The sequence below is a fragment of the Beta vulgaris genome, chromosome 9 (genome assembly GCF_026745355.1).
Source record: "Beta vulgaris subsp. vulgaris cultivar EL10 chromosome 9, EL10.2, whole genome shotgun sequence".
NCBI classification, from domain to species: domain Eukaryota; kingdom Viridiplantae; phylum Streptophyta; class Magnoliopsida; order Caryophyllales; family Amaranthaceae; genus Beta; species Beta vulgaris.
Genome location: NC_079210.1, coordinates 35189241 through 35208845, shown reverse-complemented (window position 1 = coordinate 35208845; position 19605 = coordinate 35189241). Strand labels below are relative to the sequence as shown.

The following is a 19605-nucleotide window of genomic DNA, read 5'->3' as shown; positions in this document are numbered from 1 at the left end:
TCGTTGATAAAGGCAACGTGCGCTGAATCATTATCATTTTAGTTTGTTGTTACCCCTGAAGCGTCCTTTGTAGCTTTTGTTACCAAATCATCCTGCATTAACTGTAAATTCAGTTTATCAGAGAAGGAAGAGAAGACATAACCAATAGTCCACTGTAAAAAAGTTTGACATCAAACTCAGTGCAACATTGACCAAAGTTGATAGTGCTCAGTATATCTCAAGACTTGCAGAATATCTATCATGTTGATATGTTTCAGACAAAAGAGAAAAAAAGAAGTTCCCTACATTTCACCATGACTGTTCTAGTTGATAAAAATCATGCATATCAAGAGAAGGAGCAATAGTTGATATTGTGCATTAAGTGAACAAAGTGATGATGACGAATTAGAATAGCACATTTTAAACAAATCAAACTAATGAGATAAACCAGACAAAATTAAACAGAGAAGTAAAAATAGAAGCAAGGAGGTCCCAGGCATCACCAACTCTAACCTAAGTTGCAGACACTCCGTGTAGGATTGCCTTGTCACGTATCTGACATGTATTGAATACGAAGTTGCCTCAATATATTATGGTAAACTATCTCTTCTCAAATCTCGTAAAAGAGCATGAAGAAAAGTACTTGTACTTCTGACAGATTCATAGATTCTCCGTCCTCCGTTCCAATTTCCATAGTTACATATTGAGACAAGTAATTAGCCTCATCATCCCAGGAATTACTTGAAATTCCTTTATCCAAGACTTCTACCCTACTTAAAATTGAATTTTCCACCGAATTCTCCATATTAGGTGGCTCACACAAACCCTTCTGCAGTATATGAAACCCATTCTCAACATATAAGATTCACTTATAAGCTTTTCAGTAGTGATGTATGTAGATACTATACACTATCATGATATTATTATGGAGTGTTTATTAATAACTTATTAGATAACTTATTGACTCAAATAAATTACTGTAACAGTTGTTATATCAACACATTAGTAATAATATGTCAATAAGAGTGCAGGATTTATTCGATCTTTTTTTGCTTTGACTTTCACCTTGCATAAATTAGCTTGATAGTGGCCTGGTATATGGGTGCATAACAGAATCCTGGCCACTGCATATTCATATATTTTCATAGCATCTTACATAGTCACCTCTACCATAGCCTAAAATTATGTTATGAGATTGAACATCATTCTTATCTTAACATTCTTATCTTAACATCAATATTTTTCCTTTGCGTATCTCCTCCAAAACACTTCTGCATGAAATTTCCGTCAAATCTTCACTTTTATCATTTAGCTTTCTAATTTTAGGTGTTCTGTTAACAACCATAGCTGGCCCACCTACAAGTCGCTTAAATATAAATCATGAATGACCTAAAAGCACATCACAACTTGCCTACAAGTACATCAAAATGAAAATAACAAAAAAAAAATTCTTCAAAATCGCAACAATACACCAAGGTAGAAATATAGCAAAACATCCAACAATATTCTTCTATGTTGTCCATTTTGTGGATCTCAATGGACAGAAGCTCCACAACTTGTCCCCACAACCAAAAGAGACCCATGGAAAAAGGCATCCAGCTGACCTTCAACTCTATGATGATGATGAAGCAACCACCAATAACTTATGTGTCCTAGATTACATAAACGTGCTACGGCTACCTAGTAGAGCTTTGCTTAATTTATATCTGGTATATGAAGATAGTGGATATATCAGTGACAATTAATGTAATCTTGGAGAAGTTAATTCCAAAAATCGCAAATAGCTAGTGTATATATTTGATAAAAGTTCATTTCTTTTTTGCACCTAGTTATATATTCTCACCAAGTCATGAAGACGAACAGTTAACTCATAGGAAAATTACCTTATCAATAATCTCAAGCTACTTATCAGAATATCAATAATCTATATTTACATTATCAATAATCTCAAGATACTCATTAGTTATCCATAACTCATTATCAAATGATATAACTAATCTTGGTTTAAAAATACATCACTAATGGCTTAATTGTACATCACCACTAGCTTAGAAGTACATCACCCATAACCACTAGCTTAAACATGGAGTCAAGCCAACACACATAAACACCATATTATACGCCATAAATATGGAAGTCTAGAGAACTTCAACTCTTACATTACAAAGTTCTAAATCCAAAATGAAATAAAACGAAACAACTAAAACAAATAGGGAAATGAGAATGACATTTTCCATAGCTTAATTTCAAAGTAACAACATCAAATTATCAAATTGAAACCCTAAAATCCGAGATGTAACTGAAAAATAGAGCAAAAAAAATCCGAAAAAATACCATAATGAAATAAAACAAAACAACTAAAACAAATAGGCAAAATGAGAATGACATTTTTCAGAGCTTAATTTCAAAGTAACACCGTCAAATTATGACATTGAAACCCTAAAATTCGAGACGTAACTGAAAAATAGAGCCAAAAAATCCGAAAAAATACCAGTTTGAATCTTGTTCAAGCTTCAATGGAGAACTTTGGATCTTTTTCGATCGCCAATTGAGGACGAAATCAGGTCGAGCTACTGTATTTCTGGAATTTTTTTTACGAAATTGGAATTTGTTTGAGCTTTGAGGACGAAATTGTGGGTTTTTTCTATAGTAGGTGGAGCTACTGTATGTCGGCATTTTTTTTTGCTACAGTAGGTGGAGGAATGTTTTTTTGCTGCAATAGGAATTCTTTTTGTTGGAATTTGTTTGAGCCGTTTATGTTTTTTTGCTACAGTAGGAATTCTTTTTGTTGGAATTTGTTTGAGCCGTTTGATTAGAATGATCCAAGGGTAGAGGTTTATTCTCATATAATTAAGTATTCTCACATAACCATAGTATTCTCACATGAGCCCAAATCTATATATATATATATATATATTATATATATATATATATATATATATATATATTATATATATATATATATATATATATATATATATTATAACCCGGTTTAATTAACGATTTAAGTCTAAGACTGTGTATATCAATCAATATTAATAGTTATATTGTCGTTTGTCCGTTTTCTTTTTTCTAAGCATCAACTGATAATGAATTATTTTATTTGTAGAAACATTTGAAGTAATGTTTTTCTTAAGATGATGATAATATAACATTATAGCCAGATAAGGAATTTAACCAAAAGAAAAAAAAAACTCGCGCCTAACGATTCAAGTGCTCCGTTGATGAACCGGAGCATTTGATGACAAATGCTCCGGTTAACTAATCAACCGGAGCATTTGTGATACAAATGCTCGGGTTGATTAATCAACCGGAGCATTTGATAAGTAGCAAAAGCTCTTTTTTACACTAGTTGGTGGGAATGGAGGAAACAATAATAATCGTGGCTCTAGAGGAAACAACAACAACAATGGTAATCGGGGACGCTCAAATGGTATGAGTAAATATTCTCACTTGTCATCCTATAGTATGCCTTGCCTAGATTATATTACTAATAATTTGTCGTATGCAGGGAATAATTCATCAAGTAGTAACAATGTTCCCTCTACCCCTACTTTCGATACATGTGGTTTATGTTGGATTCCAGGTCACCAAGCTGCCTATTGTCCTCAATGATTCAATTCCAGCTTTGTTCCCTCCTCCTCTGAAAGTGTCACTCGAGCCTTAGCTGCACTGTCTGTTGGTGGTGAAGCTAATGACTCAGTCTGGTACCCGGATTCGGCAGCTGCATCTCACATGACTCCTCAGGACGGTACGTTTTCCTTTAAAACTCCTTATGCTGGGTCTAAATCTGTTGTAGTTAGTAATGGTACCTTACTCCCTATTAAAAGTACTGGAACTTTAACCTTGAAAACTACAAGTCGTCCCCTCCAGTTATCATCTGTCTATCATGTCCCTAATTTAAAACATAATTTATTATCAGTTAACAAGTTGTGTCATGAAAATGATTGTGTTGTGAGTTTTGATAAAAATTCTGTTTATGTTAAGGACCAGATAACGGGGGAAGTTCTGCTTCAGGGAACCAGTAAGCAAGGTGTCTACCCTCTTCAGCCCAGCATTGTCCCTCCTGAGCCTTCGGTTCCTGCTTTCCTAGCCATTAAGGAGTCGGGTGACGTGTGGCATGCTCGTCTGGGTCATACATCTTCTAGCATTATAGGAAATTATGTTCAAATAAATACATCACATGTACCTCTAAGTTTCATGATGATTGTGTTGGATGTATGCTAGGAAAAATACATCGTTTACCTTTTGATTCAGTTGAACATATTTCTACATATCCATTATATAAAATTCATAGTGATCTTCGGCAATCTCTTGTTTTGTCCAAATCAATTATTTCGCTATTATGTTGTGTTTGTTGTGATGATTTTTCGCGTTATTCCTGGATTTATCCTTTACGTCGAAAATCGGAAGCTTATTCTAAATTCCTTATGTTTCAAAAGATGGTTGAAAATCTTTTTAATTGCAAAATTAAAATATTTCAAAGTGACAAAGGAAGAGAATTTGACAATTCTCCTCTTCTACAACATTTTTCTGACAATGGTATTATTTTTCAAAAATCTTGTCCCCACACTCCAGCTCAAAACGGTGTTGCAGAACGCAAACATCGTCATATCATTGAAATGGCTCGTACTATGATTATTCATTTGACTTTCCTGCGGAATTTTGGTTGATGCATCATATACTGCCACTTACACTATCAATCGATTACCCAGCTCGGTTTTAGGGGGTGTTTCTCCTTTTGAAAAATTATTTCATTGTCCTCCTTCCTATTAATTTTTGAAGACATTTGGATGTGGCTTCCTTTGTTTCTCAACTCTAAAAATCACAAACTGCACCCTAAATCTAAAACTTGTGTTTTTATTGGATATGCATTGGAATATAAAGGGTATTGATGTTTTGATCCTACTACCAAGAAAGTCTACACTAGTCGTCATGTCCTTTTTCATGAACATAAATTTCCGTATCGTGCTCTTCTTGGTCCTGTGTCCCACGAGTCCCATACCTCCCCTAGGGTCCTCTCTGCGGACTGGCATCCTCCTAATGTCGCTAGTGAGTCTCCCTTGGTCAGTGTGCCTCACCCGTCCACTTGGCTATGAATCCCTTAAGCGTGCTATATAGGATTGTGCGCTAGACGCACAGACCTGCGCTTGGCATGGGGTGTTGCGCCTGACGCAAGAGTGCGTTAGACGCACGTTTTGTTGGTGCGCCTGGCGCAAGTGGCGAGTTGGGGGCATGTTTTAAAAGACCTAACAAACCACGAGCAACCTCATTTTCCCCATTTCTCTGCTCCACCATTTTTTCTTCATTTCTCTCTCTTTCTCTCCTAAGCTCGAATAACCACTTTTGTGTTTCCAAAGCTTCAAACTCACTTGATTCTTGAGTGTTTCTTTAGATCTAGCTTAGATGAGTGATTAATTTCGCTTGTTTGTCACTTTTGTGAAGTTTTGGGCAATTTTTTAGCGGTTTTCAAGGGGTTTGCAATTTTATACCCATTTTCGGTGAGTTCAGTTGCGATCGGTTTTCCGATTTGTTCTTCCTTGTATTTTTTAAAAAAAGTTAGTTTTTTTTACATTTTTTTTCGCGAATTTTCCCTTTTTTCGGTGCATGTGGGGCGGAAATGTTAATTGTGGCCGGTGATTCTTAGGACAGGTGACGTGCGCGACCTCCGGCGAACTCTAACGAGTTTCCGATGCTTTCTAGCGAGTTTTCTCTTTTCAGATCTTATTGCTCGCGAATTTGATACTCGTTCCATGTGAGTTATGCATTTATTTTGTAGTTCGATAATTCTTTAGATCATGAATCTAGAATTAGATTGTGCTTAATGTAGTTTCTAAATTCGCAACTTAGAAACATGCGTAAGGAACTTTGAAGTTTATGATAATGCTTAGATCATGAATCAAAGAATCAGAATTAGCATAGTTTTTAAGTCTGGAACCTAGAAACATGCTTAAGAACTTTGAATGTGTAATGATTCTTGGATCATGAATCTTAGAATCAGAATTAGTGTAGTTTTAAGTCTTGAACCTACAAACACGCTTGGGGAACTCTGAATGTGTGAATTTGTTGCTAGTGTCGTGCTTTAGGTGACAATGTATGCTCTTTTGATGTAACCTATATGTTGCAACTCAAATGGATTCCTGAAATCTCATCAGATATGCTGGTAGTACTTTTTAGGAAGTTGTTTTGGAAATTCCTAATTTGTGAAATCTAGTAATTTATGTTAGAGTCAAGGACTCTTTGATTTAGTCTCATTAGTTGTTTCGATTAGGTTAACATGTCGTCGAAGGATTCTGGTACGGAGGACAATGGTAGGGCCGCTCCACGTCCCTAGAAGGCATGGGAGGTTATGGGATAGACTCCTGATCAGTTGCGTTTTGATCCACAACATTACGTTTCCCACTGGCCGCTTTCAAGTGTCGTGAGTATCTGCTCTGTGTCGATTTCCTTTTAGTTTAAAGCTTAGGCACACTTATTGATTTTACGTGTATTTGCAAGACGAGGGTAAGACACATCATTTTGGCATCTTCGACTTTGACTGGCTCAAGAAGGTACGAAAGCTTCAGGATCAAGTTGTCTTACTCAAGCAGAAGTGGGATATCCCACTTCATTCATGTCTATGAAAGCCTAGGAGATGTATTCCTCCCAGGTTGTAGTTCAAAGTTTTCTATGCTGGTGGTGGGATACCACCAACTCATTTCACATGCGCCGGAAGGAGCTGACTACTACCTCTCCGGACTTCTTCTTGATCTCTAGTCTGTCTTTCACCGGCATCCGAGTGTCGTTAGGCGAGCATTGTCGTTCAACACCTTTTGGGTTAGAGATCTAATCGGTCGGGTCACCGATGTTCTTCCTCCGGGTTTGTCCTCTTCTCCCCCACAAGTATGCGACTAGGGGACTTTTCGATGCCGGGGACTTCCGACGAGAAGAAGGTGTGCATTCTACTATGGTTAGTTGGTTGCGGCCTGTTGCGTAGTGATAAGCTAAGGGATCGCGAGTTTCGACGTTATTCCCAAGGCCTCTAGCGGATCTGTCTCTGGTGTCGACTTATGACTGGGTCGAGCTGGGCTATTGCAGTCTTTTGCCCTGCCTGCAGGCAGTTGAGTGATAGTAGATCGATCTCCCTTTTTGGTCTGTAGAGACTTCTTGATGTATGATTGTGCACATTGTCTGTCTTTTTATTCTACTATGTTGGTTGGACCTGACGTGGTCTTGTTGCTACAACTCTTGGTTTTTGAGTATTTTTTGGGCTTGGTCATGGAAAGGGTTATGGATCGTTCTTTCCATGCCGACCTTTACTTAGCAAAGTGTAAGGGGGAACGATATGGTTTGGTACAGAGCGTTTGGAAGGCGATCCGGTGCGCTAGGGATGACCATGTAATCATAATGAATCACCTTTATGCCCTTGAGTTTGTACCAAACGTTGACTTTTCATCTGTTCTGCAAGTTTCTTTTTATCATTGGGCATCGTACCCAAATGTGCCTGAGTGGGCTCAGAGAGCTCGCCTTCTGACCTTTAACAAGGTCATTTTACACGGGGATGAGGACCCCGTATGGTACCTTGGTGAGTGGATGATGCCCAATTTGACGAGTCGCTATTACTAAATCCTCAAGATCCTCCTGCCATTGTGATGGACAGGGATACTCTTGTTCAGGCTGTCGAGGAAGGGGTAAAGGCTCGGGTGAGCTACTGCGACTTTGTAGATGAAGGATTTAGGACATAGTATAAATCGGAAAGGTTTAAGAAACATGTTTGAGGTATAAAAATTGCTCACAATCTTGCTTATGAGAAATATATGAATTTGAAAGATGAGAATAAAAAAAAAATCAATCATTAAAACTATTGATGATGTAAGTGAGGTGATTAAAGTGAGTATGGAACTCTCTTGAGAGCTTCGGTTGTCTGTTTGTCTTATCTATTGAAGCAAGGGTTGGAATTTCATGGATATAGGGAAGATGAAGAATCTCTTAATAGGGAAATTTCAGTGAGCTTTTGAAATGGTTAAAGTCACATAATAAAGTTTTTTCAAAAGTCATTTTTGAAAATGCTCCTGAAAATTGTCAAATTGACATCTCCCATGATTTAAAAAGATTAAATTGTTGTGCCAAAGAAACAACTAAGCGGATTATGATTACTTTGTTATCTTGGTCGATGAATCTAGTGATGTATGCCAAAAGGAACAACTAGCTCTTTGTTTGAGTTATGTTGAAAAGAAAACGGGATAGGTAGTAGAGTGATTTCTTGGACTTGCTCATGTTGGGGATACCACCGCTTTGTCTCTTAGAAGTGCAATTATATCTTTGCTTGTTGATTGTTTATTAAATCCTTCTAAGCTTCGAGGCAAGGTTATGATTGGCCAATAACATGAAGAGTGAGATAAATGGCCTCAAGACTTTGATTATGGATGACACTCCAAATGCATATTATGTTCATTGTTTTGCTCATCAACTTCAATTAACTCTTGTTGTGGTTACTAAAAAGAATGATGAGTGTGGTTGGCTTTTTGATACACTTAGAACCTTGTTGAATGTGGTTGGAAATTCTTGTAAAAGAAGAAATATGATTCGAGACATACAATCTTGAAATGTTGTTCGATCCTTAGAAATGGGTGAACTTGAAATGGGGTCGGGGTTATATCAAGAACTTTGTTTGAAAAGACCCGGTGACACTCGTTAGGGTTCTCACTACAAAACTCTATAAAATGTCATGAACTTGTTTCCTACAATTATTGATGTACTTGTGATAATTGGAAAGAATAGTTCAATTGCGAATGATAAGGAAAAAGCTCAACGTGTTTTACTCTTATTAGAATCGTTTGATTTTTTTTATGGCACAATTAATGTCTACAATAATGACTTGTGTAAAGATTTACAAAGAAAAGATCAAGACACTGTTAATGCCATGAGACTTGTTTCTTTGACTAAAAGAGTATTGCAAAAAATGAGGGATGGTGGGTGGGAGATTCATTTGAGTAAGGTTACCTCATTTTGCAATAAACATGACATTATTGTTCCCAACATAGAAGATAATTACATTCCTCAAGGAAGATCAAGACGTTTTGTTAAAGAAGCGACATATCTTCATAGGCCTGGCAAAAGCTGACCCAACCCGATAACATAACCCGAACCCGATCTGAAAATAGCGGGTTTGGGTTGAGTTTTTCAACCCGATTAGTTAAATGGTTCGACCTGAACCCGACCTGAAAGATAAATGGGTCAGGTTCAAGTCGAAATTTCTAACCTGAAAATGACCCATCTAACCTGATTTTTAAATGAGTCAAAATCAGATCAGGTCAACCTGCTTAACCCAATTCATCCAAATAATTACACTTTATGAAAATCCAAAAAATCTAAGTTTGTCTAGCCGAAAATATGTCCAACCCAAAATATTGTCACTCACCTCACCCTAAAATTTTAACGGACACATACACTCACCTCATCCTAGTGTAACCTAATCCTAAGTTTCTAACACATACATTTTTATTTCACTCATCTCACTCTCAATCTCTCACTCTCTCAATCGCTGCTCTTCTTCGTTGAAAGGTAAATCAATCTCTATTTTCTTTGCTTTTTTTTTCTTCCCTTCGCTCTCAATTTTTTATTTTCGTATTTTCTTACATATTTGCTATTTTGCTTCTCCTTTTCATATTTCGGATTTTCTTCTCGATTCTTCCTTCTCTTTACTTCTGTATAAAATATTTCCGCATTTCTTATTTATTTTCTTTGCTCTTTCTTTCGTATTTTTTTTTCAAATTTTTCTGTTGTTCGAGAAGATTTCCTATGTTTAATATTCTGTATTTTTCTCTGTATAATTTCTGTTTTTTATTTTATATATTTTAGTTTATTGTGCTTCAATTATTTCTATTTATATGTTTATAAGACTTCCTGGTTTTAATATTCAGTATTTTTTCTGTTATTCAAGAAGAGTTATGCATGTTTCATTTGTTTTTGGGTTGAATTTTTTTTTCTGTTTATATGGTTATAAGATTTTCTAGTTTATTGTGCCTGCTTTTTTATGTGATTTGAGTCCTTGATTCATCATACATGAGGTTTTTGCTCACAAATTTAGTTTATTTTGTTGGTTTATGGTAATTTCTTTTTAAGTTTTGACGATTGATTACGGATAGATCTGGTCTTGTTTTTCTTAATCTCTTTCATTTATGTTTTTCGATTTAAACAGACATAGTGTTGTTTTAAGTGTGTATGTGTCTAAATTATAATCTTATAATCTCATACTCTTTGTCAACAGACATAATTTGTTTATTTGTGGGCTGCTTCGACGAGTTAATATAAATTGTAGGAATACTCTTCAATTCTGATTTCTTAATCAATATTATTTGAAATATTAATACTGTATTTTTTTGTTTTGTGCTTGTAGATCCAGATGACTTGGAAGTAAATTAAACCAAGAGATTGATACAACTGAAACAAGACTTTTTCGAAATGATGAAGCTACATTATTTGTATTCTTTTAGACAATTTTGTTTGGGATTAAATTGTTGTTTTGCTTGAGAATTTTAAGATGCACTTGTTTGAAAAGTCAGGTTAAATGAACAAAATCAGGTTAGCCAGGTTAAGCCATCTCTAAATATAACAACCTGATTTATACCCAAAATAAAAGTTTTTAAGTCAAATCAGGTCATTATCGGATTGACCCAAACCCGAAATTATCAGGTTCAGGTTGTGTTTTTCAACCTGAAAGCTTAAATGGGTCAGGTTCGGGTTGGGGGTGGCTGACTCGAAATCAGCTGACCCGAATACGAACTCGACCCGACCTGATCTGTTTGACTCCCCTATATCTTCACCATTTTTGGGTGGAAGTGTTCATAGCAGTAATTGATCTACAACTTCAAGAACTTAACAACCGTTTTGATGAGGTTAATATGGAGTTGCTTAAATGCATGGCTTGCTTGTGTCCCAACTCCCAAAAGATCGATTCACTTCTTTCAACAAGGAAAAGGTACTTAAACTTGCCACTCCTTATCCTTTTGAGTATACAACTAATGATTTGGATACTCTTGATTGTCAATAACTTGATATATTTATGGAAGATATGCGAGATGATAGTGGTGAATTTCAAGATGTCAATGATCTTTCTTCCCTTTCAATGAAGTTTGTTGAAACAAATAGGAATGAAGCTTAGCCACTTGTATTTTTGCTCATTAAGTTGATGTTGATTCTTCTCATTGCTACGGCAAGTGTGGAAAGAGTGTTTCCGAAAATGACTTACATAAAAAGTAAGTTGTGAAATAGCATCGGTGATCAACTTGAATGATTGTCTGGTCACTTTTCTTGAGAAAGAAGTGTTTCATCAAGTTTTCGATGATGATATTATTGATCGTTTCCAACAAAATGAAGACTCGTCGAACGCACTTGTAATTTTTTTTATTTATTTATGTAATTTTTTCTTAGCTTGGGATGTATGACAATGAATATTAGACGATGTTTCTTTGCGTTGTAAAATTTTCAATATTGAATATCTTTTGTCTTTTTTTGTGCCCCCGATTTTGAAATCCTAGTTCCGTCACTGGATACCCGCTTCACATTCTCTTGCATCATGTGCTCTATACATCAGCACGTTGATGGAAAATGTACACTTGGGCATAGGATGCAAATTGTAAAAAAACTGGCAATACATAATTTGAGCATAGGCAACTCACTCCAAATACAACATCCAACTCATCAATTCATCTGAAAAGATGCAATACAAGCTAAGGACAATTAAGGGCTCTAATATGCTTTTATGCCTCATGAACATGTAATATACCTAAGAGCTATACTGTATTGTTTACATGAGAACGTCTATCCACACTAAATTGGAAACATCTATCTATTCACAGCAAAGAAACATGTATATCTGCTTATTAAGAAGTTATAGTTAGCATTACCCCCCCCCCCCCCCCCCCTTACAGTGTCATGAACTCATTTGTAAACCTACTAAGTCACTTTTTAAACATAAACAAACATTTCATAGGTAAAGGTATCCTTTTGAATAAATGCACCCCCATTGGAAATGGAATTAAGTGGAATTGAAGGCCTAACAACGCCAATAATTCCACACAAATCCAGACCCAGAAAAACAAAAACATCATTTTTTGATCAAGTCCCCTCCAGAGGATAGCACAAGCTTCATGTGGCATTATCGTGATGCAACTTTGCCGCAAGATCTGTAGCTTGATTCAAATAGACAAAATTTCCTCCATTTCCCACGCTTTCCTGTCCAACAATAACGCCAATAACCATTTTCTTCCATCAAAAGAAAAATACATGTTCTTGTATATATTCTCTTTCCACCCAACTTCTCAAACATGCTTCTTTAGGATTTCACTGGAACAAAGAGAAACTTTTACGATGCCTCAAATCTCGGGAAGACCGAGACTGGTCAACTGATCCCCTTGGAGTGGGTTCAGCAACTTCAACTACATCTCTTTGAGAATTAGAAGATCGAGGAAGCAACTTGCACCCGATCCTCCAAGCAACTAAGCGGGGAGAGCTAATGGAACTATGTGACTTGCTCACTTTTCTCATCTCCTGCTTTATGTTACTGAACTCTTCTTCCAGTTCCTGAACCCTAGATCTCATCCTCTCCATGTCTCCTTTTAGACCATGGTTTTCACGCACAACTGACACCCACCCATCTCTCTGGATAATCTGGTCCACCAATGAATTATGTGCGTTATTAGGATTAGTCGGGCCTTGTTCAGGGTCCACGACATGGAGACAACCAGCAATAGCAGTTCTCAGATGCATCTGCTCGAAAAATAGGACCTGAAGAACAACCCTAAGAGGCAGTCTTTCATTTTGAGATGCATGAGCACATGCATCAATGGAGAGCTTTTGGTAGTCAATCATGTTGCAAAGTTGTTCCTTCTCGCCATCTGAAAGCCAAGGATGATCCTGCATTATCCAACAATAAATTAAAGGATCTTATAGTGATTGTAAATCCAAGAAAATAGATAACAGATATATATATTGCCAAGTGAAAGGATATAAGAGCAGAGGCGTGTATACCCCTTTCATTCTAAAAACTATGCTGACCATATAATTAGGTGCCAGTACAATCATGTCTAGGGTGACAGGAATACCAATAATGAATAATTACAAGTAATATATACTCATGAACATCCTTTATGATATTACTTTTACATCCCTCTTAACCAAAAATGCAAGAACATCAAACAGAATTTGTGATAAGTCGGTTGTCTTTGATTTCCAGATTTTGTTACTCATTTTGGAGCATTAATCAAGTGAAGAAACATGCCTATTCTTCTTTATTTTTTGGAGTTCTAATTAAAACCTTCCCCAGGCCTGTCACAACAACAAAAAAACCCTTCCCAGAGAGCATTCAACTTCAATCAAAATCAATCCAAAGACAAACCTTGAAATACATGTCAAGTGCTCTGTATAATCCATCATGGAAAGGTCTTGAATCTTCAGGAAGAGTCTCGACAAGGGCACGTATTTTGTCTGGTTTCAAGTTCACATCAGAAGCAACCTCAGCAATATAGCCATCAACTAACTTTGCCACTTTCCTTAATGGTTCAGATGAAGGTGAGGCTTCTATATTAGGTGAACAAGGAGAAAATGCTGGAACTCTTGGCTCAGATGACACAAAATGCTGGATAATCCGGTGAACACAATCTGTGTCATACAAGGTGTCAGAATCTGAGTAAGTAGGAATCAGAAGACCATCCAGGGTTGCTAGATCAAGTTGCATTCCAACTCTTTTCTCCAAAGAATCCTTGCATTCTTCACTAACATTCAAAATCAAAGCGGTACGGAAAATTCCTAACAAGAAGCGACAGTAAGATTTGCTCTTCTTTTCAGGCAGCAACTTTGAAATAGTTTCCAACAGGGCCTTTTGATCAACAGTTACAGGAGTCAGGCTAAAACTTGCAACTGTTCGAGATTTACCACCATGTCCACCCTGCCATCGACTGAGACCTGGGAGGAATTTCCTGGTATAGTACATAATAGCACCTGCTATATTTTCAGGTCTTATGCCTCTTGCTTGCATTGTTTTAACAAGTTTTTCAAACAGATCAATGCAAAGATATGATATATCCTCGTACCACCAATCAGATTCTGCACTTCTAATTCTTGCACCAGTATTGATTCCGTTCCACAGTATGCTTCCACCAGGGCTTTGTAAACGACCATACATCATCATAGGCCATCCAAACAAACTTGGATCTGTACAAACCATTGTGGATATGGCATTCAAGCATTTATCAATCAACTGAAGCTTCTCTGCCAACGGTATGACAGTTTCAGCACTCTGAAGGGCAATAATACAGTCCTTCCAGTTACGAAGTATGTTCTTGTGGAAAAAACTATCAGACCTAGATAACAAGTTGTCCGAGCCATATTGATCTGTCATCTCTAGATAGTCTGCAGCACAATAAATCATCATTATGTTCCTCGGGGTCAAATCAAAATGAAGTCCATAGCAGAATTTGGCAGCTATGAGAAAAGTTTCAGGGCCCCCAGGGAATCCTTCTAGCAACACAGGGGACAATCGCTTCTGTATATCTTGAGAAGTTTCATGTTCTTTATCCAATTTCCCACATCTTGATACAAGAGGAAACTGAGGAAAAGTACAAATTAATAACCCAAAGGTATTGCAAGAGCATACAATTCTCCCTCTCAACAATTATGACAGAACAAAACTAAAACACAATCAATGTATCAGAAAATAAGCTCTAGAATTCAAAATCAACAGTTTTTGCTCCCCACAATCAAATCAATAGAAGCAATGAAGATAAGTAGAGATAAGCACAGCAGTATAGATACAAACACATGGCAATTAGCAGAAGTTAATGTCCCTAAAGTCCTGAACCCATGATCAATTTGATTGCATCCATAACTATTGATGATCTTGGTCTGTATTCCAGTCCCTGTACACTTCTGGGATGGAGAAGGGAATCCATAAACCACAAGATAGACAGTTCTAATATCCTAGACTGGTGCCATGTAATATCCTAGTATAATGAGCACCACCTCTTAACTAGGTACAGATTTGAATCCTTTTTTCAAGGGAGCCAGATGTCTGAGAAGACAGGTATTGTATTAACAATTTTACTTTGAAATGCAACGTTATCAAATCAATTAACCTGATGTAACTTAGGTGTATTATATTATTATATGGATAAATTTTTATAGTTCAAGTACATGAGATCAGGCAAAATTTCATATCAGTAAGCTCTATGTTGAGTATTCCCATAGTGGATAACTGAAGTTCATATTGTGGTCTGATTTTGGGTATTTCACCAAGAGGTTCTAGACTGTTGGCTCCACCATCAAATCACGAACATGGATAGTACTTTGACCAAGCCCAATGGCCTTTTGATGATGTGCAGTAAATATGAAATTTTTTGTGATTGTTACCCGCCATAAAAAGAGAGAAAATCATTCCAAAAAGTTTGTATGCATCGATTCCTTCCTTTGTCTCAAGTTTCCACACAAACAAGGAACCCTTTTTTTTTTCGCCCCCAGGCCCAAAGGAAATGCTTCTTCACCTTGATAATAGAAAGCATGTACTTGAATTTGTACAAAATTGCACTAAGGAGACCTTGTGATCCTAATATTTCGACCTATTACCTAAAATTATGCTTTGAGAAAGTATGAGTTCGTTATGTTATCAGAGGACCTTAGACCCCTTTTATTCGAGGAGTTGAGCGGCTTAGTTTGGCTCCAGTTGGGGCCGGTTAGCCTCGGATGTTGATAAAACAATGATTTTTTGGTCTGTTGCTTCTAGTTTGTATCCCGGATGTATTTTTTCTGTTTATCTCTTCTAGTTTGCGTCCAGGATGTGAATCTAGACTCAGAAAACAAGGAAACTTAGAGCAGCAATAACCTCTCTTGCTATTAGACATGGCCACGGGCCGGGGTGGGCCGGTTCAGCTCGGCATGAACCTAATCCGGACAAGTTAGCTCACCGGTCACGTTCAGGGTTGGGACCCTGAACCGGTTCAGTCTGGTTCAGAGCTCGGGCCGGGCTGGGCCGCTTCAGGTTTGGTTCACATGTCCAGTTTTTTCATAAATGGAAAAGCATTTAGATTTTTAAATTTTAATTGCATATGCACTATTATTTACAATAAATAATTTTCGATACCTTCCATATACGCTAGTGTTATTGATAAATAGGTCGAGGATGAAGAACTTTTATGCATATTTAGAACCGGTTTAACGGTTCGATTCAGGGTTTAGTACGGTTTGCAGTCCCGGTTCAAGGCTGGGAGCAGTTCATAGTCCGTTTAGGGCTAGGATCGAGCCGGTATCTTCCCCCGTCAATTGGGCCCACGAGAACCCTTATGTTTGTGCGGTTCCGGGTCGGTTCAAGGTTTGGTTATGCCCGCCCGATGGCCACTCTACTTGCTATTGAGAGTTATCTACAGCTTTACAACTTACAAGTACTACAATCAATACGTGAACTGAATCGAACAATTTCCCCACCCTATGGTGATCAATTTGTTCATTAGCCCCCCCTAAATCGATTGGTTTAATAATAACAAGAAAAGGCGTCAAAAAAAAGCAAGCTTGATAAAGCAAAGCAAGCAGCAGGACAATATGATAAGTAGTAGGTAGCAAAGTGAAGACTTAGAAAGAGCTTGAAGCAAGCCTCACAAGAATAAAGCTGAACATATATTGCTGAAGTATAACAGGCCCTACATATATTCATTTGTCCTTGACGCATTTTATTTACCACCAATAACAACTTCTTTTAGACTTTAATTTCCCGAATCCGTTTCCACTTTCACTACTTAATTATCAAGTATATGTAAGCAAATTCATTGGAACAACCTACAAAACGACCATGATGTACAGCATCTCCCGAAATGTATAGAAAATTGAAGATAGGGCCTTCCTTATAATAGATATACAGAAGTGGATAGCCTTAATGTATAAACAATAACAGCAGATAAATGCTAAAGATTTAAAAGACATTTATCACAATTACACAATGATTCGAGAATCAGCACTCTTAAATATCGAAAGAATTTGGACAGAATCGTGATAAGAGGGAAGTGTACCTTGTGCAGGTGAAAATTTACTCCTTCCACAAGAACAGTAATATCGCTTGGCAAACCTGCATTGCAGAACCTGTCAAGATCATAAAAATTACATTACCCAAAAACAAATTTAAAAAAAAAGACCTTTCAAGACACGTAAAATGTCCAATCTGCGGGTAAAAACTTCATCAAGGCAGAAAAGTAACCCATTCAACAACCCTTAATAATTTCATTACAAAAAAAAAGCCACAACACACAGTGAAAGACTTAAAACATAGCTGAAATTTACTTTGTTAATCACATACACACACTCACCTGAGTGGTACCTAGTAAACAGTTTATATTGAACAAATTTTTTTACTTGGCATTAAAGATGTTGTACATTAAATCACACATGTTTATATTGAAATCAAAATTCTACCATCTTAATAGAGCTCGTAGATGAATCAATCCCTTTATTTTCGTATACAACATTTAGGCTATGTTTATTTTCCATTATTTGGTTGGATAAAGTATTTTAAAAGGAAATTTAAGGTGAAAATAAGTTTTTCATCCCTTTATAAACAGTTTCGTCTCCATTCTCCTATTTCCAACATCTCCATTTTCCCGTTCTTTTAGTTCAATAGTTTCCCTTCAAATCAAACAAAGGAAAGGTAATATCCATTTGCATTATTCATAAAAAACCATTTTTCCAAACCAACAAACAATTACTCGCACGGTTTCATTTTCATTGTTACACTTTGATATTTTACCCTATTCACAAACTTCACTTTGACCATCATTTGTGATTTATACGCGGATGAAAATATAGTCATGTGGGATCTTGTTAGATTCATCATAACATGTATTTTATTAATATGTACTTTTTAAATTTTTACAAATACAAAACTAAAGATATATATCCTCAAAGTTTTGCATCGACATGTATGAAAAGTGTAAGTGTTAGATTAAAATGAAACTGAGTTACTCCCTCTGTTCTGAAAAGTTCTTTCTACTGTGACTAATCTCCTCTCACAGAAAAATTCGATTCCAAATAAGAAGGATACGAAGGGAGTATGAATTAAAAATTTCTCCCACTTCATAAACTATTAAAAATTTCTCCAACTTCATAAACTATGGAACAAACTGTAAAAAAACCCAAAAATGTAATGATAAAAAAAACTTACAAAAAGAAAACCAAATACATATGTGAGAGAGAGAGAGTACCAATCACTTCCTTCGCGACGAAATTCAGCAATTTTTCCAGAAGGAGCCATGAAAATTATAAAGACCAAACCTTATATTATATCTCTCTAACAGCATACATCAAAGTATTCATTCAACCAGGAAAAAAAAAACGACCCACATTTCAAAATTAAAGACTACCAAAACCCAATATCAATTGATTTATGGGGTTTTGATTTTATTGCAAAAAGTGGTGCTATTAATACTTCCTTAATATATGTATGAGCCACCAAATATCGCACTACTGAGTCAACTCGGGGTCCCCAACAAACAAAAAGTAATGAAGAAGAAATGTTTTTGTGAAGTTAAGTATTTCAAAAAGTACTGAAAACCCAAAATAAAAAAATAAAAAAAAAGGGAAGAAGAAGAGAATAGTGGAGGAGTTGTGGTGGGTTGCAACTTTACAGCGCTGCGACAAAAAAGGGGAAAAACCCAGGTGGGGTTTTGGGGTCTGGAAAATAGAAGAAGCAACAATGCGACGTGGGTTTTAAATTATTGAAGATTTTGAAAGCATTTTTATTGGTAAACGAGAAGAAAAGAAGAGAAATTCACCACAATTTTTGTCTTTTTGAGGGGTTCAGAGAAACGAGAATTGAGGAAAACGTTGTTTTAGGACAAGAGGAGAGAGAAAGAGAAGACTGTATTATTAGTAGTACTACTGTTACTGACTTACTGTAGTAGAGAATGATGATGTGTGATAGAGAAAGAAGAGGAGCTTAAAATTGGAAGAAATCGATGATATTGATGCGTGGATCTCATAAAAGACTAAAACGACTTAAGAGGAGACGAGGACGGAGGTGGTTTTGGGGTTTACGAAAACTATTTGAGGCTGGTACGGTTTCATTTCAATTTAGGTCAGTATTTTATTTTCGACATAAAATAGCTAAATTGAATTTAATTGAAGTGAATTGAATATGTGAGAGTAAGGGTCTGTTCTCCCCAACTTATTTTCAGGTCAGTTCAATCAGCTTTATTTTTTTATAACCATTTTATTAAATATTATTATTATGTTGGTCTAATTTATTTTACTAATAGTCTTATTATTATATTTATTTTTGTATCATTATTATTAAGTATTATTATTATTATTATTATTATTATTTCTATATAGTATTTTGTTTATTATAGTTTTACTCATTATTATTAGGAGGAACATGGTTTAGGTCAAAAGCACAAATAAACCCACGTTTTTTAGCCCATAAACCAATCAAATTGCGTCAAAACGGTTTATGATGCGATTTTGCGCGGTCCAACCCAATCATGATTTTTATTAATAAATATTATTATATTATTAAATCTAATTATTAAAATAGTAATATTAATTTATTTATTATTGTTATTATCGAATCATCATCAAGTATTAATATATCAATACAAATAATATAAAATA

General features: G+C 36.1%; 1 protein-coding gene and 1 long non-coding RNA gene across 2 annotated transcripts; one reads left to right on the top strand and one right to left on the bottom strand.

The window, feature by feature from the left end:
* Nucleotides 1-9270: 9270 nt before the first annotated feature.
* LOC104903609 (uncharacterized) lies at nt 9271-11469 on the top strand. The gene is made up of 2 exons (XR_791506.4): nt 9271-9522; nt 10358-11469. It is a non-coding gene; the product is annotated as an uncharacterized LOC104903609 (long non-coding RNA).
* A 166-nt stretch (nt 11470-11635) lies between these two features.
* Nucleotides 11636-19013, bottom strand: LOC104903608 (BTB/POZ domain-containing protein At3g44820). The gene is made up of 4 exons (XM_010691674.4): nt 18198-19013; nt 17013-17082; nt 13358-14566; nt 11636-12876 (listed from the first exon to the last, which is right to left on the bottom strand). Exons 1-4 carry the CDS (start codon nt 18245-18247, stop codon nt 12304-12306), a joined length of 1902 nt encoding a protein of 633 aa, XP_010689976.2. The 5' UTR covers nt 18248-19013; the 3' UTR covers nt 11636-12303.
* Nucleotides 19014-19605: the final 592 nt, after the last annotated feature.

Coding starts and splice junctions, on each gene's coding strand:
- LOC104903608 (XM_010691674.4), bottom strand. CDS start 18,247: ATGGCTCCTTCTGGAAAAATTGCTGAATTTCGTCGCGAAGGAAGTGAT. Junction 14,567..17,012: donor TAAATTTTCACCTGCACAAG/GTACACTTCCCT, acceptor ACTTTTCCTCAG/TTTCCTCTTGTATCAAGATG. Junction 12,877..13,357: donor CACTTGACATGTATTTCAAG/GTTTGTCTTTGG, acceptor TGGATAATGCAG/GATCATCCTTGGCTTTCAGA.